Below are 26669 nucleotides of genomic sequence, written 5' to 3'. Positions count from 1 at the left end.
AATCTGGAATAAAAAGCCAGTATAGAAACATAGAAACATAGAAGATAGGAGCAGGAGTAGGCCATTCGGCCCCTCGAGCCTGCTCCGCCATTCAATGAGATCATGGCTGATCATCCAAATTCAATACCCTGTCCCTGCCTTCTCCCCATATCCCTTGATCCCTTTAGCCTCAAGAAATATATCCAACTCTTTTTTGAATATATTTAATGAACTGGCCTCCACTGCCCTCTGTGGCAGAGAATTCCACAGGTTCACCACTCTCTGGGTGAAGAAATTCCTCCTCATTTCAGTCCTAAATGGCTTACCCCTTATCCTTAGACTATGACCCCTGGTTCTGGACTCCCCGGCCATCATAAACATCCTTCCTGCATCTAGTCTGTCCAGGCCTGACAGAATTTTATAGGTTTCGATGAGATCCCCTCTCAATCTTCTAAACTCCAGTGAGTATAAGCCCAATCGACACAATCTCTCCTCATACGTCATTCCTGCCATCCCAGGTATCAGCCTGGTGAATCTTCGCTGCACTCCTTCCATGGCAAGAACGTCCTTCCTCAGGTAAGGCGACCAAAACTGCACACAATACTCAAGGTGCGGTCTCACCAAGGCCCTGTACAACTGGTGACCATGAAACTACTGAATTGTTGTAAAAATCCATCTGGTTCACGAATGTCCTTTAGGGAAGGAAATCTGCTGTCCTTACCGGGTCTGGCCGAAATGTGACTCCAGACCCACAGCAACGTGGTTGACTCTTAACTGCCCTCTGAAATGGCCTAGCGAGTCACTCAGTTGTATAAAGCGGCTCACCACCACCTTCTCCAGGGCAACTAGGGATGGGCAATAAATGCTGGCCTTGCCGGCGACGCCCACATCCAATGACTGAATTAAAAAAATTAATGGATTTGAAGAGAAATATTTTAATGTTTATTCATTTATCTAAACTTAACTTCACTAAAATAAAATGTATTGCCTAGATATCTGCCTAATGACTGTTTTACCATTGTGCTTAACAGGGTTATGCAGGTTTAACAGGACTGAGAGGAGCTGCTGGACAGCAAGGAGCACCGGTACAGCATTTCAAAAACAAAACTTTGACCACATGGTTATGCAGTTAATATCCTGTTAGGTGTCAGCCATGGCTCACAGTGACCACTCGCCCCTGAGTCAGCAGGTCCAGATGTTCAAGTCCTTGGACCCCAGCTGTTCACAATATATATTAATGATCTAGACAAGGGAACTAGATGTAATATCTCCAAATTTGCAGACGACACAAAGCTGGGTGGGCGTGTGTGCTGTGAGGAGGATGCCGAGAAACTACAGGATGATTTGGACAGGTTGGGTGATTGGGCAGAAGCATGGCAGATGCAATATAACGTGGATAAATGTGAGGTTATCCACTTTGGTGGCAAAAACAGGAAGGCAGATTATTATCTGAATGGCAATAGATTGGGAAAAGGGGAAGTGCAACGAGACCTGGGTGTCCTTGTGCACCAGTCGCTGAAGGTAAGCATGCAGGTGCTGCAGGCGGCTAAGAAGGCAAATGGTATGTTGGCCTTCGTAGCGAGAGGGTTTGAGTACAGGAGCAAGGATGTCTTGCTGCAGTTGTACAGGGCCTTGGTGAGACCACATCTTGAGTATTGTGTGCAGTTTTGGTTGCCTTATCTGAGGAAGGATATTCTTGCCATGGAAGGAGTGATGCGCTATCAATTACTCATAAAAGACTGAGAGTTAGAAGAGTAACTAAAGGCTTTTATTAACAACAGAATGGAGGTCTGCCTCGCGTGGTTGACCGGTCCATGATACTAAGGGCTGGGGAGCAGTCACCTTTATACTAGGACCTGTGGGAGGAGTCAGCCGAGGCATGTCCAGGCATGTACACAGTGGAATACAAACAGGACAAACAGGAATACAAACAGTGGTTTACCACATTCACCCCTTGTTTAAAATTGAGTCCGGCGGGGTGAAGTGTATTAAAAGTTAGTGTATTGGAGTCTCTCCGGAGGTCTTGTCTGCCGCTGTGATCTGCGTGGCGACGGCAGGGGTAGTGAAGTTTCCGGCGTCGAGTCCAGCGTAGGCTGTGGCACAGGCGTGTCGTCCTCGTAGATGTCGAGCGGGTCGCGGGGCCCAGGCCTGCCGTCTGCTGGGGCTGGATATCGGATCGTGGGGGGGGGTGGTAGTGGGTAGTGGGTTACTGCGGCCCCCGAGGGTGCAAGGTCTCTTATGGAGACTGTGTCCTCCCGCCCGTCCGGGTATGCGATGTAAGCATACTGGGGGTTGGCGTGGAGGAGGTCGACCCTCTCGACCAGGGGGTCCGTTTTATGGGTCCTCACGTGTCTTCTCAGTAGGACCGGCCCTGGGGACGTCAGCCATGGCGGTAGCGATGTCCCCGATGTGCACTTCCTTGGGAAGACAAACATTTTCTCATGAGGGGTGGCGTTAGTGGCAGTGCAGAGCAGTGACCGAATAGAGTGGAGCGCATCGGGGAGCACATCCTGCCAGCGGGAGGTTGGAAGGCCCCTAGACTTTAAGGCTAGCAGGACGGCCTTCCAAACTGTCGCATTTTCTCTTTCCACCTGTCCGTTCCCCCGGGGGTTGTAACTGGTGGTCCTGCTTGTGGCAATACCCCTAGTTAGCAGGTACTGACGGAGTTCGTCGCTCATAAACGATGAGCCCCGGTCGCTATGGATATAGCTGGGGAAGCCGAACAGGGTGAAGAGGTTGTTCAGACATTTAATGACCGTGGCACTGGTCATGTCCGGGCAGGGGAAGGCGAACGGGAAACGGGAGTACTCATCAATAATATTGAGGAAGTACACATTGCGGTCGGAGGAGGGGAGAGGCCCTTTAAAATCGACGCTCAGGCGCTCGAAGGGGCGAGTGGCTTTTATCAGGTGGGCCCTGTCTGGTCTATAAAAGTGCGGTTTGCACTCAGCGCAGACTTGGCAGTTCCTGGTCATGGTCCTGACCTCCTCAATAGAGTAAGGCAGGTTGCGGGCCTTGATGAAGTGGAAGAACCTGGTGACCCCCGGGTGGCAGAGGTCATTGTGGAGGGCCCGCAGTCTATCGATCTGCGCGCTGGCGCAGGTGCCACGCGATAGCGCATCCGGGGGTTCATTTAGCTTCCCGGGCCGGTACAAGATCTCGTAGTTGTAGGTGGAAAGTTCGATTCTCCACCTCAAGATCTTGTCATTTTTGATTTTGCCCCTCTGCTTGTTGTTAAACATAAAAGCAACTGAACGCTGGTCAGTGAGCAGGGTAAATCGTTTTCCGGCCAGGTAGTGCCTCCAATGACGCACAGCCTCCACAATCGCCTGGGCCTCCTTCTCAACAGCGGAGTGTCTGGTCTCCGGGCCTTGGAGGGTTCGTGAAAAGAAGGCCACGGGTCTCCCCGCCTGATTGAGGGTAGCGGCCAGGGCAAAGTCAGACGCGTCGCTTTCCACCTGGAAGGGGATGGATTCGTCCACTGCGTGCATGGTGGCTTTGGCAATGTCCTCCTTGATACGGTGGAAGGCTAAGCGGGCCTCTGCCGTCAAGGGAAAAGAGGTGGACTTGATCAGCGGACGGGCCTTGTCCGCATAGTAGGGGACCCACTGGGCGTAATAGGAGAAAAACCCTAGGCACCTCTTCAGGGCCTTGAGGCAGTGGGGCAGTGGAAGTTCCATAAGGGGACGCATCCGGTCGGGGTCGGGGCCGATGACTCCGTGTTCCACAACACAGCCAAGGATGGCGAGGCGGTTTGTGCGGAATATGCACTTCTCCTTGTTATATGTCAGGTTTAGGAGTTGGGCGGTGCGGAGGAATTTTTCGAGGTTTGCGTCATGGTCCTGCAAGTCACGGCCGCAGATGGTCACATTGTCCAGATATGGGAAAGTGGCCTGCAACGCATTTTGATCTACCATCCGGTCCATCTCCCTTTGGAAGACGGAGACCCCGTTGGTGACGCCAAAGGGAACCCTAAGGAAGTGATAGAGGCAGCCGTTTGCCTCAAAGGCAGTGTACTGGCGGTCCTCAGGGCGGATGGGGAGCTGGTGGTACGCTGATTTCAGGTCAATGGTCGAGAAGACGCGGTACTGCGCGATCTGGTTGACCATATCAGCTATACGGGGGAGTGGGTAGGCGTCCAGCAGGGTGTAGCGATTTATTGTCTGGCTGTAGTCGATGACCAGGCGCTGCTTCTCGCCGGTCTTAACGACCACAACCTGGGCTCGCCAGGGGCTGGTGCTGCCCTCAATAATCCCTTCTTTCAGGAGCCGCTCCACTTCGGTTTTAATGAAAACCCTGTCCCCGGCACTGTATCGCCTGCTCTTTGTGGCGATGGGCTTACAGTCGGGGGTGAGGTTAGCAAACAGTTGGGGGGGGGTGACTCTGAGTGTGGAGAGGTTGCACCTGGTGCGCGGCGGGCAGTTTGGAAGCTGCTGGCTGCGGACTGTGAGTGGGGGTAGGGGTCCACCGTACGCCATCGTAACACTTTTAAGGTGGCACTGAAAATCTAACCCCAGCAGGACGGCAGCGCAGAGGTCAGGCAGGACCAGAAGTTTAAAATGATCGTACACGGTCCCGTCTACTACGAGTGTCACCACGCAGTAGCCGCCGATGTCCGCCGACTGGGACTCGGAGGCCATAGAAATCCGCTGTTGCGCAGGCAGGACTGGGAGAGAGCAACGCCGCACCGTGTCGGGGTGGATGAAGCTCTCCGTGCTCCCAGAGTCAAAAAGGCAGATTGTATCGTGACCATTTACCTTAATGTCCATTGTGGAACTGGCCAGTTGGTGCGGTCTCGCTTGGTCCAGTGTAACGGATGCCAGCGTAGGGGTCGGTGTGTCGCTGCGGGTATCAGATGAGGCGGTGTCGGGGGCCTGCTGCGTCCCGGCTGTCGTCCAAGATGGCGGCGTCCATGATCCCCATGTGGCTGGAGGCGTCCAAAATGGCTGCTGTACCGGTGATTCGCACATGGCCGGGGAGGTCCAAGATGGCGGCCCGCATGGCCCACATGCGGCGCTGCTGGGGTTCGGGGTGGCTTTGGCCCTGCAGACGCTAGCGTAGTGTCCCTTCTTCCCGCAGCCCGAGCAGATCGCGTTTTTCGCCAGGCAGCGCGCTCTGGGGTGTTTTGCCTGGCCACAGAAGTAGCATTTCTGGCCTTGGGACACTGCTGCGGTAGTTGGGCCGTTGTTGGGGTGTGGCTGGGGTGGCACGGCGCTATGAGGCGGTCCTACCGTGTCCCAGGCTGTCATTCCCCGCGGCGTCCACGGTGCAGAGGAGTAGGCATCCATGCCCTGGTAGGCTGCATCCAACGATAGTGCGAGTTCAGAGGCCTTGTTGAGGTCGAGGTTACTCTGCTCCAACAGTCGCTGTCGGGTGTAATTGGATCTGTGGCCCGCTACAAAAGCGTCCCGGATAAGTTCCTCTGTGTACACGGCGGCCTTTACATCCTTACAACCACAGGCCCGGCCAAGCACAGACAGTGCCTGAAGGTATTCCACGGTCGATTCCCCAGGTTGTTGTTTACGACTCCCCAGGAGGTGCCTGGCGTACACTTCGTTCACTGGGCGCGTGTACTGGTCCTTGAGGAGCTTGATAGCGTCCGCGTACGAGGTCGCGTCTTGGATGACCGAGTACACTCGGTGGTTCACTTTGGAGGTCAGGACATCCAGTTTGTCCTCGTCCGATTTGATTGCTTCGGAGGCGGTCAGGAATTTTTCGAAACACTTAAGCCAGTGAGTAAACTTGGTGGATGAGTCCGCCTCCCGATGATCTAAGTCCAGGCATGCTGGTGTGAGGATCTTCTCCATTATAAAAATGTTGTTAATAAAATTGATGCGCTATCAATTACTCATAAAAGACTGAGAGTTAGAAGAGTAACTAAAGGCTTTTATTAACAACAGAATGGAGGTCTGCCTCGCGTGGTCGACCGGTCCATGATACTAAGGGCTGGGGAGCAGTCACCTTTATACTAGGACCTGTGGGAGGAGTCAGCCGAGGCATGTCCAGGCATGTACACAGTGGAATACAAACAGGACAAACAGGAATACAAACAGTGGTTTACCACAAGGAGTTCAGCGAAGCTTCACCAGGCTGATACCTGGGCTGGCAGGAATGACGTATGAGGAGAGATTGGGACGATTGGGCTTGTACTCGCTGGAGTTTAGAAGAATGAGAGGGGATCTCATTGAAACTTATAAAATTCTGGCAGGACTGGACAGACTAGATGCAGGGAGGATGTTCCCGATGGTCGGGGAGTCCAGAACCAGAGGTCACAGTCTAAGGATAAGGGGTAGGCCTTTTAGGACAGAAATGAGGAGGAATTTCTTCACTCAGAGAGTGGTGAACCTGTGGAATTCTCTACCACAGAAGGCAGTAGAGGCCAATACATTTTAAATATATATTCAAGAAGGAGTTGGATATATTTCTTAAGGCTAGAGGGATCAAGGGGTATGGAGAGAAAGCATGGATGATCAGCCATGATTGCATTGAATGGCGGAGCAGGCTCGAGGGGCCGAATGGCCTACTCCTGCTTCTATCTTCTATGTTTCTATGTTTCTATAACCTGAGCACGTAATCTAGGCTAAGACCCCAGTGCAGTACTGAGGGAGCGCTGCACTGTCGGAGGGGCAGTACTGAGGGAGCACTGCACTGTCGGAGGGGCAGTACTGAGGGAGTGCCGCACTGTCGGAGGGGCAGTACTGAGGGAGCGCCGCAATGTCAGAGGGGCAGTACTGAGGAATGCTGCACTGTCGGAGGGGCAGTACTGAGGGAGCGCTGCACTGTCGGAGGGGCAGTACGGAGGGAGTGCTGCAATGTCGGAGTGGCAGTACTAAGGGCGTGCCGCACTGTCGGAGGGGCAGTACTGAGGGAGTGCTGCACTGTCGGAGGGGCAGTACTGAGGGAGCGCTGCACTGTCAGAGGGGCAGTACTGAGGGAGTGCTGCACTGTTGGAGGGGCAGTACTGAGGGAGTGCTGCACTGTTGGAGGGGCAGTACTGAGGGAGCGCTGCACTGTTGGAGGGGCAGTACTGAGGGAACGCTGCACTGTCGGAAGGGCAGTACTGAGGGAACGCTGCACTGTCGGAGGGGCAGTACTGAGGGAGCGCTGCACTGTCAGAGGGGCAGTACTGAGGGAATGCTGCACTGTCGGAGGGGCAGTACTGAGCCAGCGCTGCACTGTCGGAGGTGGACGAGACGTTAAACCGAGGCCCTGTGTGCTCTCTCAGGTGGACGTAAATGATCCCACGGCCATTATTTCGAAGAAGAGCAGGGGAGTTCTCCCTGGTGTCCAGGCCAATATTTATTCCGCACCAACAGATTGGGCCGTATATTCCGATGCCTACGGGTGTGTACGGGCTGTGTATTCACCCGTAGGGACATCAGAAATGCCGGTTTCAGGCATGGAAAGCGCCTGCGCTGAAAACCGGCATTTCCGATCTGTCGAGAATGCTCTTGACAGATCGGACGCCTGCCCTGGAAAAGGGCCTCTGTGGGGGGAGAGTCCCGCTTTCTGGAGCAGCTCCGCCCGCAGAAAACCCTTAGAAATCTCACACCTGGTAAAAGCAGGTGTAAGGCCTGCTTTTACCAGCATAAGTGTCGAAAAAAGTTTTTTTTTTAAATTTTCACTCATTTATAATTTAAAAGTACTTTTAAAAAAGGTAAGTTCATTTTTAGCCCCGTAAAAAAAATTAATTATTTTTTCAAAAAATTAAATTTTTGTTTAAAATATTTAATTTATTGTAATTTTAACTCATTTAGAAAATGTGATTTAAAAAAATTTTTATTTAATGATTTAGTTTGTTTTTGGGATGATCTCCATTCATATATTTGACAGGTCTATCTGTCAAGTGTATGAAGGGAGATTTGCTTCTCCTATTGGCTCCCCATGGCCTACGTGATCCCAGGGACGCTTGCGAACCGCCTGCACCTCTGGGATACGTGGGCCCTGCGCATTCCGAGTGTGGACAGGCCCAGGAGCGGAAGTGTCCGCACCTCGGGAGCCCTCCGGTAAGGGCGTAGATTTTTTCCAGATCGGAGGCCTCCGCACGCAGGAAGCCTCCAATCGGAAAATATGGCCCAATTTCTGGTCATTATCACATTGCTGTTTGTGGGATCTTGCTGAGCATATATTAGCTAATGCATGTCCCTACAGAATAATAGTGTCTTCACTTCAAAAAAGTACTTTGCTAACTGTGAAGAACTCTGTGAAAGGCACTGTATAAATTCAAGTTCTTCTTTCTATACTGTTAATACTCCAAATTCATGTCGGCATGTTTGTTTTTCCTCTATCCAGGGACATCCTGGTGAATTAGGAGAACGCGGGCCTAAAGGAGAAAGAGGATCTAAGGTACGTACACATCAGCCAAAATTAAGAATGGGCCCTGCTAGTTCGACTACTGTCTAGCAGGCCGAGTGCTAAGCTAATCCCGGGTGGTAATATTGTGTCAGCCATGGTTCAGTGGGTAGCACTCTCGCCTTTAATTCAGCAGCACCTCCCAAACCCGCGACCTCTTCCACCTAGAAGGACAAGGGCAGCAGGCGCATGGGAACACCGCCACCTCCAAGCTCCCCTCCAAGTCACACACCATCCTGACTTGGAAATATATCGCCGTTCCTTCATCGTTGCTGGGTCAAAATCCTGGAACTCCCTCCCTAACAGCACTGTGGGAGCATCTTCACCACACGGACTGCAGCGGTTCAAGAAGGCGGCTCACCACCACCTTCTCAAGGGCAATTAGAGATGGGTAATAAATGCTGGCCTTGCCAGTGACGCCCACATCCCGTGAACAAATTTAAAAAAACGGTTGTGTGTTCATAATCCCACTCCAGAAACCAGAGCACAAAAATATAGGCTGATGCTCCAGTGCAGTGCTGAGGGAGTGCTGCACTGTCGGAGGAGCTGTCTTTCAGATGAGAAGTTAAACCGAGGCCCCGTCTGCCCTCTCAGGTGGATGTAAAAAATCCCGCGGCCACTATTTCAAAGAAGAGCAGGGGAATTAACCCGCTATCCTGGCCAATATTTATCCCGCAATCATCATCACTAAAAACAGATTATCTGGGTCATTATCACATTGCTGTTTGTGGGATCTTGCTGTGCGCAAATTGGCTGCCGCGCTTCCCTGCATTACAACAGCGTCTACGGTTTAAAAAGTGCTTCATTGGCTGTAAAGCACTTTGGAACGCCCCGAGGTCATGCAAGGCGCTATAGAAATGCAAGTCTTTTTCTATTCCTCGCTCTCTCATGTTGTGTTCATTCGGTGGGAGCTGGGCCGGAGAAATCGCATACCCGAAATCAGTCCTCCAAAAGTAACATTTTTGCCCAGAAAAACAGGGCTGATGAGGAGTAATTTCACCCCTGTATTTTCTCCAATATCCTTCTCCTTTTGCCGACTGTGAGCAATTTACATTAAACGGCAATAAAATCAGTTCCAGGCTGTTGATGTGGTTTGGCATCGGGTTTTGACGCGACTACCTTGGGGAGCGAGCAGAACACAATTGTCCAGACAGTGTGAGCTTACTGCGCAAACATCTGGATACGCTGGAGCTTAGGAACAGGAGCAGGCCATTGAGCCCCTCGAGCCTCTTCCGCCTCTGTGCAAGTTGCATTATCATGTTTCATAGAGCAAACTAGCTGCAATACTTTCTGCATTTATAAAGTACAAAGCAAGCTCCTAACTATTGCTCTATTGTACCTCATCGAGTTTTTGTAATGCGAGCTGTGTCTAGTGAATTTAAAGAATAATGGGCCAGAACTTCGGGTCCCCATGGGTGAGTACGCGCTGGGTACTCACGCGTAGGCCCAACGAAAGTGCCGGTTTCGTGCGTGCACTGCGCATGCGCGGGAAACCAGAACTTCCGTTCCCTTGAAGTAAGGGGTTTACAGGTCGAACGCGTGCGCAGGAGAGGCAGCGCGTTCGCCTAGAACTTCCATTTTTTTTCCAGGTTTCTCTGGGAGGGTAAGTCTCCAGCAGCTACGCTTATAAAAAGCAGTCATAAGGCCTGCTTTTAACAAGGTAAGTGGTGAATTAAGTAAAATTAAAACATTTTTTCCACAGGTTTATTATTTTTAAATACTTTAAAGAAAGGTAAGTTTATTTTTAGCCCCGTTAGAAACTGCAATTAATTTTTTCAAAAATTTAAATTATTGTTTAAAATAGTTATTTTATGTAATTTATAGTTATTTTAAAAATGTGATTAAAAAAAAAATTATTTGAAGTTTTAATGATGTTTTGGGACTGAATTGTATTCATAGATTTGATAGGACTTCCTGTCAAATCTATGAATACAGATTCCCTGCTACCATTGGCTCTCCATGGCCCACGTGATCCCAGGGGACGCTTCGAACTAACTGCGCCCCTGGGATACGCAAGCACTGCGCGCCGGCAGTTGGAGGAGGCCCAGGATCGGAATCCCACGCGGGCCCACAGCACAACGGCCGGCGTGATAGGTAAGTGCAGGTCGGAGACTTGCACCCGCGGGAGCCCCCGACCCGAATTTCTGGGCCAATAGATATAAAACCGTAGAACAATAGGAGGCCATTCGGCCCATCTTGCCTGTGCCAGCTTTTTGAAAGTGCTCTCCAATTAGTCCCACTCTCCCCTGCTCTTTCCCCAGAGCCCTGCAAATCTTTCCCCTTCAAGTATTTATCCAATTCCCTTTTGAAAGTTCCTATTGAATCTGCTTCCACCGCCCTTTCAGGCAGCGCATTCCAGATCACGACAACTCGCTGCGTAACAAAAAATTCTTCTCATCTCCATTTTTCCCTGTAATTTTTTGGGGGGCCGCGCGGCCCATTCAAAATTCTGCACATGCGCGGTTTTTTTTCCAGTGTAAAAGCCAGCTCGCCGGCTGCGCAGGACCCTTGGAGCGCTGCGATGCCGCACAGCTTGAAGGGAACATTCCTCGTCTCCCCTCTGGTTCTTTAGCCAGTTACCTTCAATCTGTGTCCTCTGGTTACCGACCCTCCTGCCACTGGAAACAGTTTCTCCTTATTTACTGTGTCAAAACCCTTCATGATGTTGAACACCTCTGTTAAATCTCCTCTTAACCTTCACTGCTCTAAGGAGAACAATCCCAGCTTCTCCAGCCTGTGGAGTCAGTGATAGTGACTGTGTCTAGGCAACAGTAGAGATTGCTACATTTGTCTTCAGGGCTCTTGTGCTAGGAAAGAGAAAGTAGCCAGATTATTTTATTTAATGCGGGGTGTTCTCAATTTGTTTTGACAAAAAAATAATAATTAAAATGTATTTTTTGGGGGAGTTTTAGATTTTTAATTTGTTAGCAATTGGTAGAAATATTTGAATCTTGATTCTAAATTCTAAAATCCTTCAAGCAAAATAACAGGAACAGAGCTTGATACGTCATCGCAATATTATAAGCAAACGTGGGGTTTTGATAGGTTAACTGGGGAGAAACAGTTCCCACTGGCAGGATTTAAGGTCATCGTCAAAAGAACCAGAGGGGAGATGAGGAGAATTTTTTGTTATACACAGTGTGTTTTTGTGATCTAGAACGCGCTGCCTGAAAGGGCGGTGGAAGCAGATTCAATGGTAGCTTTCAAAAGGGGAATTGGAGAAATACTTAAACAGCAGTAAAATACAGCGGATGCTGGAAATCTTAAGTAAAAACATAAAATGCTGGAAATGCTCAGCAGGTCAGGCAGCATCTCCTAGAGTCATCGAGTCATAACGGCACAGAAGGAGGCCATTCAGCCCATCGAGTCCGTGCTGGCTCTCTGCACAGCAATCCAGTCAGTCCCATTCCCCCGCTCTATCCTCGTAACCCTGCATGTTTATTTCTCTCAAGTGCCTATCCAGTCTCCCCTTGAAAACATTGAGTGTGTCCACTTCCACCACTTCCGTCGGCAGCGAGTTCCAGGTCCTCACCACTCGCTGCGTAAAAAAGTTTTTCCTCACATTCCCCCCTGTATCTCTTGCCCAAAACCTTAAATCTGTGTCCCCTAGTCCTTGTACCATCAACTAATGGGAACAGCCTTTCCCCATCTAGCCTATCCAAACCCTTCATAATCTTGTACACCTCTATCAAATCACCCCGCAACCTCCTTTGCTCTAATGAAAACAAATCCAGCTTCTCCCTGTCCTTGTAGCTAAGATCCCCCATCCCCGGAACCATTCTGGTAAATCTCCTCTGCACCCTCTCAAGGGCCTTCACATCCTTCCTAAAGTGTGGTGACCAGAACTGGACGCAATACTCCAGTTGTGGCCTAACCAACGCTTTATAAAGGTTCAGCATAACTTCTCTACTTTTGTACTCAATACCTCTATTTATGAAACCCAAGATCCCATATGCTTTGTTAACCACTCTCTCAATATGTCCCGCCACCTTCAGGGACCTATGCACCTTAACTCCCAGGTCCCTCTGTCCCTGCATACTCCTTAAAACTGTGCCATTAAATGTATATTGCCGCTCCCTGTTCCTTCTGCCAAAATGCATCACCTCACACTTCTCTGTATTAAACTCCATCTGCCACTTGTCTGCCCATTCTGCTAGCCTTTCTATGTCCTGCTGCAGTTGATTGGTATCATCCTCACTGTTTGCCACACCCCCAAGTTTGGTGTTGTCGACAAATTTAGAAATTCTACTTTGTGGAGAGAGAAACAGAGTTGACGTTTCAGATCAATGACCCTTCGTCAGAACTGGAAAAATACTTGAAGGGGAGAGAATTGCGGGGCTCTGGGGAAAGAGCCGGGGGAGTGGGACTAATTGGAGAGCGCTTTCACAGAGCTGGCACAGGCACGAGGGGCTGAATGGCCTCCTTCTGTGCCGTATCGTTCTACGATTCTATAAGCATGGGTGGACAAAAGAGAATATTGATTGAATTATGCACTCACCTATTTTTAAAACTCGAAAGTAAGTATCTTGTAACTTAATGTTAATTCCGAGCTGTCTGTCATGTTTACAGGGGGAAAAGAGGGCAAAAGGATCTCGTGGAGAAGCTGGGACACCAGGCCTGTCGGTGAGTAGCCCTCGTTACATTCATATTATACCGACTTCTTGAACCCTCACACAGCTGGGGAATTTATTTCCTTTCCCTATTATGAAGTAGAATTGGAGAAAAGAACAGAGCGAAACAGCATTGCTTAATTTGTGCAACCAGCTCAGATAATCTTCAAGCCAAATTCCATTGCCAAGGTATCTATCTTCCCGTACGGCAGTGCACAAGTCAAAATAGATGCAGTTCTCGCGCCACTCAATCCAGTTTCTGGTGGCCAGAGGGCCAGAGCAGAAAATGCCTCCTAATTTGCCACTATTTGTTGCTAAATTGGCCATCTCATTCACACATTGGTGTAGGAAGTAGGAAATGACACATTGGTGGAGTAAAGTGATGTACTCTGCATCTAACTGTGTTATGCTTGGTCAAACAGTGCTTGGTACAGATGCTTGCTGCCTGACATGCTTCCTAGCAGTGTGATCCCTTGCCTTTATGAGCACTGTTTACTTGTCCGACAGTGCTATCAAGCAGCACTAACTCACCAATTACCTGCTCACCGATGCTCTGTTTCGGTTCGGCCAGGACCACTCGGCTCCAGATCTCATTACAACCTTGTTCCAAAAGAGCTGAATTCCAGAGGTGAGTCAAATGGGACCGCCCTTAAACTCAAGGCAGCATTTGACTGAGTGTGGCGTCAAGGAGCCCTAGTAAAACTGAAGTCAGTGAGAATCGGGGGTGGGGGGGGGAAATGCTCCACTGGCTGGAGTCATACCTAGCACAAAGGAAGATGGTTGTGGTGGTTGGAGGTCAATCATCTCAGCCCCAGGACATCGCTGCAGGAGTTCCACAGGGCAGTGTCCTAGGACCAACCATCTTCAGTTGCTTCATCAATAATCTACCCTCCATCATAAGGTCAGAAGTGGGGATGTTGGCTGATGACTGCACAGTGTTCAGTTCCATTTGGAATTTCTCAGATAATGAAGTAGTCCGTGCATGCATGCAGCAAGACCTGGACAACATGCAGGCTTGGGTTGATAAGTGGCAAATAACATTCACACCACACAAGTGCCAGGCAATGACTATCTCCAACAAGAGAGAGTCTAACCACTGCCCCTTGACATTCAACGGCATTACCATCGCCGAATCCCCCACCATCAACATCCTGGGGGTCACCATTGACCAGAAGCTTAACTGGACCAGCCACATAAATACTGTGGAAACAAGAGCAGGTCAGAGGCTGGGTATTCTGCGGCGAGTGTCTCACCTCCTGACTCCCCAAAGCCTTTCCACCATCTACAAGGCACAAGTCAGGAGTGCGATGGAATACTCTCCACTTGCCTGGATGAGTGCAGCTCCAACAACACTCAAGAAGCTCGACACCATCCAGGACAAAGCAGCCCGCTTGATTGGCACCCCATCCACCACCTTAAACATTCACTCCCTCCACCACCGGCGCACCGTGGCTGCAGTGTGTACCATCTACAAGATGCACTGCAGCAACTCGCCAAGGCTTCTTCGACAGCACCTCCCAAACCTGCTACTGAGCGCTCATAACTACACTGAGGAACATAGTTAAAATAAGGGATGGACGATGAAATGCATGATACAAGGGAACATAAAAAGAGAAAGAAAATAGTTAAAAAAGTGAGGAATTCAAGTAAGGAAAGCAAGGGCATGGTGGTTTAGTAGTTATGCTACTTGCAAGTTCAAATCCCACACAGCAAATAGTGAAATTAAATTCAATAAATCTGGTAATGGATGAGCTATCACCAGAAGAAAGGTTGCTGGATTAGAAACTGGTCGGTTAATGTCTTCCAAGGAAATTAACTCGCCGCGCCTGCTCAGTTTGACCTACGTGACTCCAGTCCCACATTGGCCCAGAATTTGCTGGGAAAATAACGCTGAGTTTAACGGTGCTCACCATTATTAATGTGTAAGTCGCCCGACAATGTGTGGCGAAGTAGAGACACGGCGTGAGTTGCAAATCGCCACAAGTTGCTGGACGATTTGCGTCACTGCACAAAAACGGCATCTCGCCCTCAGCCTCCCCGTGAGTTTCGTGAAGTTGCTGCATTTGTGCATTAATCGCCCATTAAACCCGCCGCACAAAGATAGGGCTGGAACTTAACAGCGAAAGGATCCATTTAATGAGGAGATTTATGTTCCTGCAATGCCGCTCAACCTCTCCAGCCCAGAAAAGGAATAATTGAAACTGTGGAGTCTCATTCCTGCAGGTGGTAAATTGTTGTTAGAGATTTATAAAATGTAAAACTTAATTTTTAATTTATTTCTTACTCTTCCCTTCTGTCTCTTCTATCACCAATCATTCTTTCCCTCTCTTTATAGCCTTGATTTGACTCTAATTCACCCGATTTCCTTCTCCATCATTCCTGTTTCTTTCTCAATCCTTCAATCTCATTGGTTGAGGAGATAGACGGTTGGTCCCGTCGTTCACCGAGGCCCCAGACGCCCCATTGCCCTTGCCGCGCCGTTATCAGCTCGCACGCCCAGCAAGTTGCGGAGCAAAAGTTTTTCGAGCTGTAGGGTGAGGGTATAGGTCGAACTCGTGGGGCACGGCCTGAGATGTCCCACTCCGGCAGTGCTTCTGAGCTTCTCTGTCGCTGACTCCGAACACCCTCTGAAGTTGACAAGCAAGACGCTGAGTTGTAAAACTTGTCCGCAGTGACTCAAGGAGAAATCGCACGAGCGCATTCTCGTGGAAACTAGGGATGGATGGGCGATTATTGCAGCTTTCCCAGCGTCGCCCACAACCCAAGAGCAAAATTAGAAAGGAACCGCACGTTATTTAAAAGTTCCCCAGTAGCCATTTTCTGGGCTTGTTTTACAGGGACTCACTGGACCAACTGGTGAAAAAGGAGCAGCGGGGCACCCAGGACTAAGAGGAAACGCTGGGAATATCGGAAAGCCGGGATCGCCTGGAAATCGTGGGAATCCTGTAAGTATGTTCTGTGTTTCAAATCCCTGTAAAGCTTGAAAATGTCAACATTTTTTGCCCATGAATTTCGTGCTGAACGAGATGAGAGATGTTTGGACTGAGGAGCGACAACCTCCCATTTCAGGCATCATGGGCTGGATTTTCATGGAGGAGTCGGGTAGGAGGCGGGACTACAACTTTCGGGGTTGTAGTCCCGCCTCCATCGAGTTCTAGCCAACCCACGCGATTTTGACTTGATTGACCTTGTTGAGCCCGCCCAGCGAGCTCAGCAGGCCAATTAGGGGCCACCCAGCAACAGGTGACGTCACAGATTGACATTTCATCTGTCAAGACCTTTTGACAGATGAAATATCAGCGTTTCACAGCTGTTTGAAGCTGTCAAACACTGACAATCTGTACTCTAAGTTAATTCCTTCCTCTCAGGATGATTTAGAGATCTCCTCAGAACAGAAAGCTGAATGCTGCAATTTTTGACAGCTCACAGCCATTCTGCTTTCTGTGCCGGTGAGATGAGGGACTCCCGAGACCGGAAGGAAGGAAGGCTGTAAAGGTAAGTAAAGGTATGTAAAACTTCTTTAAACACCTTTACACACACCAAACACACTTACCTTTGCACTCATGCACCCATCACTCACCTGAACACCGGACATCTCGACCCCTCCAAGCCCTTCATCCCGACGGTCCACCTCGCTAACTTGGTGTGGTTTGGAGCCGTCGGGAATCCCACACTTCAACCTTAAAAATAGGGATTAGGCTAAAAACTGCCTGTTACTACCTGTTAACAGGCAGTTAATTGGCACTAATCCCCTTCCCGCCTCGGGGAGGCGGGTCCCAGTGTGGGGTGGGTACCCGCCTCCTTTGAAACTGACATGGAGGCGGGTTGGGGGCGGGATGGGGTCGGGACCCCCGATTTCAGGATTTTAACCCCCCACACGCCTCCAATCCCGCCTCCACGGCCCAATGAAAATCCTGCCCCCAGTGTCAATGGCAAACACTTCCAGAGGGGAGATGAGGAGAATGTTTTTACGCAGCGAGTTGTTGTGATCTGGAAAGTGCTGCCTGAAAGGGCGGTGGAAGCAGATTCAATAGGAACTTTCCAAAGGGAATTGAATAAATACTTGAAGGGGAGAAATACTTGCAGGGCCACGGTGAAAGAGCAGGGAGTGGGACTAATTGGAGAGCTCTTTCAAAGAGCCGGCACAGGCATAATGGGCCGAATGGCCACCTTCTGTGCTGTGAGATTCTATGGGCAGGATTTTCATTGAGTCACGGAGGCGGGATTGGAGGCATGTGGGGGGTTAAAATCTTGAAATTGGGTGGCACGAACCCATCCCGTCTCCAACCTGCCTCCATGCCCGTTTCAAAGGAGGCGAGTACCCGCCCCGCACTGGGACCCGCCTACCCGAGGCAGGAAGGGATTAGTGCCAATTAACTGCCTGTTAACAGGTAGTTAACAGGCAGTTTTTAGCCTAATCCTTATTTTCACTGTTGAAATGTGGGATTCCCGACGGCTCCAAACCACGCCAAGTTAGCGAGGCGGGCTGTCGGGATGAAGGGCTTGGAGGGGTCGAGATGTTCAGTGTTCAGGTGAGTGATGGGTGCATGAGTGCAAAGGTAAGTGTGTTTGGTGTGTGTAAAGTGTTTAAAGAAGTTTTACTTACATGTACTTACCTTTACAGCCTTCCTTCCTTCAGGTCTCGGGAGTCCCTCATCTCACCGGCACAGAAAGCAGAATGGCCGCGATCTGTCAAAACCTGCAGCATTCTGCTTTCTGTTCCGGAGAGATCTCTAAATCATCCTGAGAGGAAGGAATTAACTTAGAGTATAGACTGTCAGTGTTTGTCAGCTTCAAACAGCTGTGAAACGCTGATATTTCATCTGTCAAAATCTCTTGACAGATGAAATGTCAATCTGTGACGCCACCTGTTGCCGGGTGGCCCTTAATTGGCCTGCTGAGCCCGCTGGGCAGGCTCAACAAGGTCAATCAAGTCAAAATCGCGTCGGTTGGCTAGAACTCGATGGAGGCGGGACTACAACCCCAAAAGTTGTAGTCCTGCCTCCTCAATGAAAATCCAGCCCAGAGATTCTATTAAATGAAAACACCTTCTTCAGAAAAATAGAAGATTCTCTTGGTTTACAGGCTAGGTCAGATGCCGTGGTGAAGATCACTCAGACACCTATTTGCATTGCCTGATGTCACAAGCCTTCTTGTCTGTCACAGTGGGTGCAGTGACCCCTACAACAACAACAATTGTATTTATATAGCGCCTTTAACGTAGTAAAGCATACCAAGGCGCTTCACAGGAATGTTCATAAAATCATAGAATGGTTCCAGCACAGAAGGCGGCCATTCGGCCCGTCGAGCCGGTGCCGGCTCTCTGCAAGAACACTTCAGCTAGTCCCACTCCCCCGCCCTTTCCCCGTAACCCTTCAAATTTTTTTCCTTCAGCTACTGATCCAATTCCCTTTTGAAAGCCACGATTGAGTCTGCCTCCACCACCCTTTCAGGCAGGGCATTCCAGATCCTAACCACTCGCTGCGTAAAAAAGTTTTTCCTCATGTCACCTTTGGTTCTTTTGCCAATCACCTTAAAACTGTGTCCTCTGGTTCTCGACCCTTCCATCAACGGGAACAGTTTCTCTCTATCTACTCTGTCTAGACCCATTGTGATTTTGAATACCTCTGTCAAATCTCCTCTCAACCTTCTCTGCTCTAAGGAGAACAACCCCAGTTTCTCCAGTCTATCCACGTCCCTCATCCCTGGAATCATTCTCATAAACCTTTTCTGCACCCTCTCTAAGGCCGTCACATCCTTCCTAAAGTGCAGTGCCCAGAATTGGACACACTACTCCAGTTGTGGCCGAACCAGTGCTTTATAAAGTATCATCATAACTTCCTTGCTTTTGTACTCTATACCTCTATTTATGAAGCCCAGGATCCCGTATGCCTTTTTAACTGCTTTCTCAACCTGCCCTGCCACCTTCAACGATTTGTGCACACATACCCCCAGGTCTCTCTGTTCATGCACCCCCTTTAGAATTGTACCCTTTAGTTTATATTGCCTCTCTTACCAAAATGTATCACTTTACACTTTTCTGCGTTAAATTTCATCTGCCACGTGTCCACCCATTCCACCAGCCTGTCTATGTCCTCACTATCCTCCTCACTATTCACTATACTTCCAAGTTTTGTGCCATCTGCAAATTTTGAAATTGTGCCCTGTACACCCACACCAAGTCATCATTAATATATATCAAGAAAAGCGGTGGTCCTAGAACTGACCCCTGGGGAACACCACTGTCTACTTTCCTCCAGTCCGAAAAACAACGTTCACCACTACTCTCTGTTTCCTGTCACTTAGCCAATTCCGTATCCATGCTGTCACTGTCCCTTTTATTCCATGGGCTTCAACTTTGCTGGCAGGCCTATTATGTGGCACTTTATCGAACGCCTTTTGGAAGTCCATGTACACCACATCGACCGCATTGCCCTCATCAAATCTCTCTGTTGTCTCATCCAAAAACTTGATAATTTTATAAAACAAAATATGAGACCGAGCCACAGAAGGAGAAATTAGGGCTGAAGACCAAAAGCTTGGTGAAAGAGGTCGGTTTTAAGGAGCATCTTAAAGGAGGAGAGAGAGGCGGAGAGGTTTAGGGAGGGAATTCCAGAGCTTAGGGCCTTGGCAGCTTAAGGCACAGCTACTAAAGGTGGAGCGGTTAAAATCAGGGATGCTCGAGGCCAGAATTAGAGGAGTGCAGATATCTTGGGGGTTTGTAGAGCTGGAGGGGGTTACAGAGATAAGAACATAAGAAGATAAGAAGATAAGAAATAGGAGCAGGAGTCGGCCATTCGGCCCCTCGAGCCTGCTCCGCCATTCAGTAAGATCATGGCTGATCTCCTACATCAACTCCACTTTCCTGCACTATCCCCATATCCCTTGAACCCCTTAATATCCAAAAATCTATCGATCTCTGTCTTGAATATACTCAACGACTGAGTTTCCACAGCTCTCTGGGGTAGAGAATTCCAAAGATTCACCACCCTCTGAATGAAGAAATTCCACCTCATCTCAGTCCTAAATGGCCGACCCCTTATTCTGAGACTGTGACCCCTGGTTCTAGACTCCCCAGCCTGGGGAAACATCCTCACAGCATCTACTCTGCCAAGCCCTGTAAGAATGTTGTATGTTTCAATGAGATCACCTCTCATTCTTCTAAACTCTAGGGAATATGGGCCTAGTCTACTCAATCTCTCCTCCATAGGACAATCCCCCCCTCCCAGGAACCAGTCTGGTGAACCTCCTTTGCACTCCCTCTATGGCAAGTATATCCTTCCTTAGGTAAGGAGACCAAAACTGTATAAAATACTCCAGGTGTGGTCTCACCAGGGCCCTATATAATTGCAGTAAGACATCTTTACGCCTATACTCAAATCCTCTTGTAATAAAGGCCAACATACTATTTGCTTTCCTAATTGCTTGCTGTACCTGCATGTTAACTTTCAATGATTCGTGTACAAGAACACCCAGGTCCCTCTGAATACCAACATTTCCCAATCTCTCACCATTTAAAAAATACCCTGCTTTTCTATTTTTCCTACCAAAGTGGATAACTTCACATTTCTCCACATTATACAGGAAACTCTTTTTTATCTGGGACTGGCGTGGTGCCGGTTGATCAAAAAGTCCGGATTACAGAGAGGTATACTTACTAAGGTACGAGAGCCCCGTACACGGCCACAGATCCAGGCGTCCCTGTTCCATGGCAACAGGTGCAGGAACCCCGGTTACACGGCCACAGATCCAGGAACCCCGGTTACACGGCCACTAATATATAGTAAAACTTACCTGAACCTACTCCTGAATTTTGCCGGTTAAGAGAGATTTCCGGATATTTTAGGTGCCGGTAAATCGAGAGTTTCCTGTATTCCATTTGCCATGTTCTTACCTGTCTATATCCCCTTGAAGCCTCTTTGCATCCTCCTCACAACTTACATTCCCAACTAGCTTTGTATCATCAGCAAACTTGGATAGATTACATTTGATCCCCTCATCCTAATCATTGATGTAGATTGTGAATAGCTGAGGCCCAAGCGCCGATCCTTGCGGTACCCCACTAGTTACAGCCTGCCAACCCGAAAATGACTTGTTTATTCCTACTCTCAGTTTTCTGTCCGTTAACCAATCCTCAATCCATGCTAGTATATTACCCCCATCCCATGAGCCCTAATTTTGTTTAATAACCTCTTGTGTGGCCTGATAAACTACATCCTAGGGTACTTAAGGAGGTGGCCCTGGAGATAGCAGATGCTCTAAGGATCATCTTCCGGAACTCCATTGACTCGGGAACAGTACCCGTGGATTGGAGGGTAGCTAATGTTACCCCAATATTTAAAAAGGGGGGTAGAGAGAAAGCAGGGAATTATAGACCAGTAAGCCTTACATCGGTTGTGGGCAAAATGCTAGAGTCCATTATTAAGGATAAAATAGCGGAGCACTTGACAAATGGGGAAAGGATCGGACAGAGTCAACATGGATTTACAAAGGGTAAATCGTGTTTGACTAATCTGCTGGAATTTTTTGAGGAAGTAACTGGTAAAATAGATGGGGGAGAGCCAGTGGATGTGGTGTACCTTGACTTCCAGAAAGCCTTCGATAAGGTTCCACACAAAAGATTATCATGCAAAATTAAGGCTCATGGGATTGGGGGCAAAGTATTAACGTGGATAGAGAACTGGCTGGCGGATAGAAAACAGAGAGTTGGAATAAACGGCTCGTTTTCGGAGTGGCAGGCAGTGACCAGCGGGGTGCCGCAAGGATCTGTCCTGGGACCCCAGCTGTTCACAATATATATAAATGATCTGGATCAGGGAATTGGATGCAATATTTCCAAATTCGCTGACGACACTAAACTAGGAGGAGGGGTGGGCTCTGATGAGGATGTCAGGAGGCTACAGTGCGATTTGGACAGGTTGGGGGAATGGGCGGATACGTGGCAGATGCACTATAATGTGGATAAATGCGAGGTTATCCACTTTGGGGGTAAAAACAGGAGGGTGGATTATTATCTAAATGGCAATAGATTGGGAGATGGGGAAGTGCAGAGGGACCTGGGTGTTCTTGTGCACCAGTCACTGAAGGAGAGCATGCAGGTGCAACAGGCGATTAAGAAGGCAAATGGTATGTTGGCCTTCATATCAAGGGGGTTCGAGTATAGGAATAGGGATACCTTACTACAGCTGTACAAGGTGCTGGTGAGACCGCATCTGGAGTATTGTGTACAGTTTTGGTCGCCCCATCTGCGGAAGGATGTTCTTGCCATGGAAAGAGTGCAACGGCGATTCACCAGGCTGATACCTGGAATGGCGGGAATGACCTACGAAGAGAGATTAAATAGTTTGGGCTTGTACTCACTGGAGTTTAGAAGATTGAGAGGGGATCTCATCGAAACATATAAAATTATGGCAGGCCTGGACAGGCTGAATTCAGAGAGAATGTTTCCAATGGCCGGGGAGCACAGAACCAGGGGCCACAGTCTAAAAATAGCGGGCAAATCATTTAAAACAGAGATGAGGAAGAATTTCTTCACTCAAAGAGTGGTGAGCCTGTGGAATTCCCTGCCACAGAGGGCTGTGAAGGCTAATTCAATAAATATTTTCAAGAGAGAATTGGATATATTTCTGAAGGCTAAGGGGATTAAGGGTTACGGAGAAAAGGCGGGGACGGGGTACTGAACTGGTAAGATCAGCTATGATCTCAGACGAAGATCAGCCATGATCTCATTGAATGGCGGAGCAGGCTCGAAGGGCCGAATGGCCTACTCCTGTTCCTATCTCTATGTTTCTATGTTTCTATCTTATCAATGCCTTCTGAAAATCCAAATACACCACATCCACTGGTTCCCCATTATCTATCCTGCTAGTTACAACCTCAAAAAACTCTAACAGAATCGTCAAACACGATTTCCCTTTCATAAATCCGTGTTGACTTTGCCCAATCCTAATATTATTTTCAAAGAGCCCTGTTACCACGTCCTTAATACAGGAAACTTTCGTTTAACCAGAGGTTAAATGTCCGGCAAGCTCTATCTACCGGCAAAATTCAGGAGCCGTTTCCTATAAGTTTTTTTACTTCTCGTTGCTTTTTTTTCCCAGTCAGGCTCTGCAAGGTCTAGCTGAAGCTGTTGCTTAGCTACAGAGACGCTTTTAAGCTGCAGCCGACTGTTTTGAAGCTGTTGCTAAGCAACAGGGTTTGTTGTTTCACACGGAGCTGAGAAGCTCCGTATGTTTTAACATTAGCGCTGGTTTATACGGCAGTTTTGATGGGACGGCACCAACTCCGTCCCGTCAGTGCCGGATACCAGAAAGTTTCCTGTAATATCTTCTAGCATTTTCCCGATAACTGATGTCAGGCTAACTGATCTGTAGTTCCCAGTTTTTTCTCTCCCTCCTTTCTTAAATAGTGGGGTTACATTTGCTACCTTCCAATCCACGGGAACCGTTCTAGAATCAATGGAATTTTGGAAAATGACAACCAATACATCCACTATCTCTATAGCCACCTCTTTCAAAACCCTAGGATGTAGGCCATCAGGTCCAGGGGATTTATCGGCTTTCAGTCCCATTAATTTCTCCAGTACTATTTTTTTACTAATACTAATTTCTTTCAGTTCCTCATTCTCGCTGGACCCTTGGTTCTCCACTATTTCCGGGAGGTTTTTTGCGTCTTCTTCTGTGAAGACAGACACAAAGGGCTGGATTTTCATTGAGGAGTCGGGTAGGAGGCGGGTCTACAACTTTCAGGGTTATAGTCCCGCCTCCATCGAGTTCTAGCCAACCCACGCGATTTTGACTTGATTGATCTTGTTGAGCCTGCCCAGCGGGCTCAGCAGGCCAATTAAGGGCCACCCGGCAACAGGTGATGTCACAGATTGATATTTCATCTGTCAAGACCTTTTGACAGATGAAATATCAGCGTTTCACAGCTGTTTGAAGCTGCCAAACACTGACAATCTGTACTCCAGGTTAATTCCTTCCTCTCAGGATGATTTAGAGATCTCCCCGGAACAGAAAGCTGAATGCTGCAATTTTTGACAGCTCACAGCCATTCTGCTTTCTGTGCCGGTGAGATGAGGGACTCCCGAGACCGGAAGGAAGGAAGGCTGTAAAGGTAAGTAAAGGTATGTAAAACTTCTTTAAACACTTTACACACACCAAACACACTTACCTTTGCACTCATGCACCCATCACTCACCTGAACACCGGACATCTCGACCCCTCCAAGCCCTTCATCCCGACGGCCCGCCTCCTCTAACTTGGCGTGGTTTGGAGCCGTCGGGAATCCCACACTTCAACATTAAAAATAGGGATTAGGCTAAAAACTGCCTGTTACCTACCTGTTAACAGGCAGTTAATTGGCACTAATCCCCTTCCCGCCTCGGGGAGGCGGGTCCCAGTGCGGGTCGGGTACCCGCCTCCTTTGAAACTGGCATGGATGCGGGTTGGGTGCGGGATGGGTTCGTGCCCCCCGATTTCGGAATTTTAACCCCCCCACACGCCTCCAATCCCGCCACCACGGCCCAATGAAAACCCTGCCCAAAGTATTTGTTTAATTTCTCTGCCATTTCCTTATTCCCCATTATAATTTCTCCTGTCTCAGCCTGTAAGGGACCCACATTTACTTTCACTAATCTTTTCCTTTTTACATACCTGTGAAAGCTTTTGCAGTCTGTTTTTATGTCTCTCGCTAGTTTACTGTCATATTCTATTTCCCTTTCTTTATCAATTTCTTGGTCCTCCTTTGCTGAATTCTAAAATCCTCCCAATCCTCAGGCTTACTGCTCTTTTTGGCAACATTTTAAGCCTCTTCCTTTGCTCTAATACTATCTTTAACCTCTCATGTCATGTTAGGCACGGTTGGACCACTTTTCCTGTGAGGTTTTTGTGCCTTAAAGGAATGTATATTTGTTGTAAATTATGTATTACTTCTTTAAATGCTAGCCATTGCTTGTCTACCATCATACCGTTTAATGTGGTTTCCCAATCTACCTTAGCCAACTCGCCCCTCATACCTACATAGTTTGCTTTGTATAGATTTAAAATAAATAGATGGGCAATAAATGCTGGCCTTGCCAGCGATGGCCACATCCCACAAATGAATAAAAAAAGACCCTAGTTTCGGATTTCAATAAATCACTTTCAAACTTAATATAAAATTCTATCATATTATGGTCACTCTTCCCTAAAGGCCCCTTTACTACAAGGTTATTAATTAACCCTTTCTCATTGCACAATACTAGATCTAAAATAACCTGTTCCCTAGTTGGTTCCTCAACATACTGATCCAGAAAACTATCTTGCATCCATTCCATGAATTTGTCCTCCACACTATTACTGCAAATTTGGTTTGCCCAGTCTATATGTAGATTAAAGTCCCCCATGATTACTGTATTACCCTTGTTACATGCGCCTCTAATTTCCTGATTTATACTCTGCCCTAAATTACAACTAGGGAGGGGCGGGGCCATGGAGGGATTGGAAAACAAGGATGAGAGTTTGCTTAACCGGGAGCCAATGTAGGTCAGCGAGCACAGGGGAGATGGGTGAACGGGACTTGGTGCGAGTTAGCAAACGGGCAGCCGAGTTTTGGATGCCCATGGTATTTACACACAGCTATATACGGCTTAAACCTGCTGATCACCCACTGCTAAGGAGGATACACTTCCTCTTGAGTCCCGAGCAATGAATACGATTCTGGATAGTAGTCATTCAGCTTTAAGGAAAAGTTTAGAAAGCTGGTGCTTAGAAAATAAAAAAGGAGACTTTCAGATGATTCAGTTGGAACTTTGTAGAATAGGAAAGTAATTCACGTAATTGATGGAGGCACTTGACTGCAGAGAGAAGTTCAAATATGAAGGCACTCAAGTTTGAAACATTAGCAAGTTAAGATTAGGAGAAGTTGTCAGGCAGAGATTTTTCACCCAAAAGGTATTTAATTTATGGAATAAATTACCAAGTAAGGTCATTGACGAAAGACAACGAGATGGATTTCTGTTGGGAAAAGGGTTTTGAGAATACGGTGAAAAGCTGAATAATTGTATTCGATGTAAAAGAAGGAAAGACTTGCATTTGTATAGCGCCTTTCACGAACTCAGGACAAGGTGCCACTTCCGCGAAGCTAACGGCGGAGCAGCGCAATGCAGACAGCAACCTTTGGGTATTTGAGCTAAACCGCATGATGTAAGAAAACTACTAGGCACTTGGTCTAAGCGTTAAACAAAGCTTTAATCAACTGTTTTCCAACATGGAGGTCCAGTGGTGTCCTTCACTAGTTCCTGTTAAGAATGTCCTGCGCAAGCTGGGCCCGTGCCCGAGTATTTATACTCTCCTTCGACAGCGCCACCCGCAGGCCGCTCAGTATTATTTCATAAGTCTTTCTTTCATGAATGACTGATTCATGTCACCGCGCATCTGCCCCTCGCCTGAATTTGCTGTTCCATTTGTGCATAACTAACGGCGAGCGCCATTGGCCTCACCGCTATTTTGACAGGAAAATCTACGCCAACGCATCAGGAAACCCTGGAGCACACCAATACCCACATTGCAGAAAGTCTACTCCTTGTCCATGTGGCTACATAGAAACATAGAAGATAGGAGCAGGAGTAGGCCATTCGGCCCCTCGAGCCTGCTCCGCCATTTAATGAGATCATGGCTGATCATCCAAACTCAGTACCCTGTCCCTGCTTTCTCCCCATATCCCTTGATCCCTTTAGCCTTAAGAAAT

At 48.3% G+C, this 26669-nt stretch overlaps 1 protein-coding gene across 1 annotated transcript in view; it reads left to right on the top strand.

The window, feature by feature from the left end:
• Nucleotides 1–26669, top strand: part of col24a1 (collagen type XXIV alpha 1) — a 677579-nt gene that overhangs the window by 568425 nt on the left and 82485 nt on the right. Inside the window, exons 44-47 of the mRNA XM_085983549.1 lie at nt 1011–1064; nt 8272–8325; nt 12901–12954; nt 15779–15886. Coding sequence (XP_085839675.1) covers nt 1011–1064; nt 8272–8325; nt 12901–12954; nt 15779–15886 — 270 coding nt within the window. The remainder of the gene's footprint in view (nt 1–1010; nt 1065–8271; nt 8326–12900; nt 12955–15778; nt 15887–26669) is intronic.

The sequence above is a fragment of the Somniosus microcephalus genome, chromosome 3 (genome assembly GCF_052327205.1).
Source record: "Somniosus microcephalus isolate GS21.2 chromosome 3, FLI_Smic_1.0, whole genome shotgun sequence".
Classification (NCBI taxonomy): domain Eukaryota; kingdom Metazoa; phylum Chordata; class Chondrichthyes; order Squaliformes; family Somniosidae; genus Somniosus; species Somniosus microcephalus.
The sequence above is the reverse complement of the archived record's forward strand: the minus strand, read 5'-3'. Positions and strand labels throughout refer to the sequence as shown.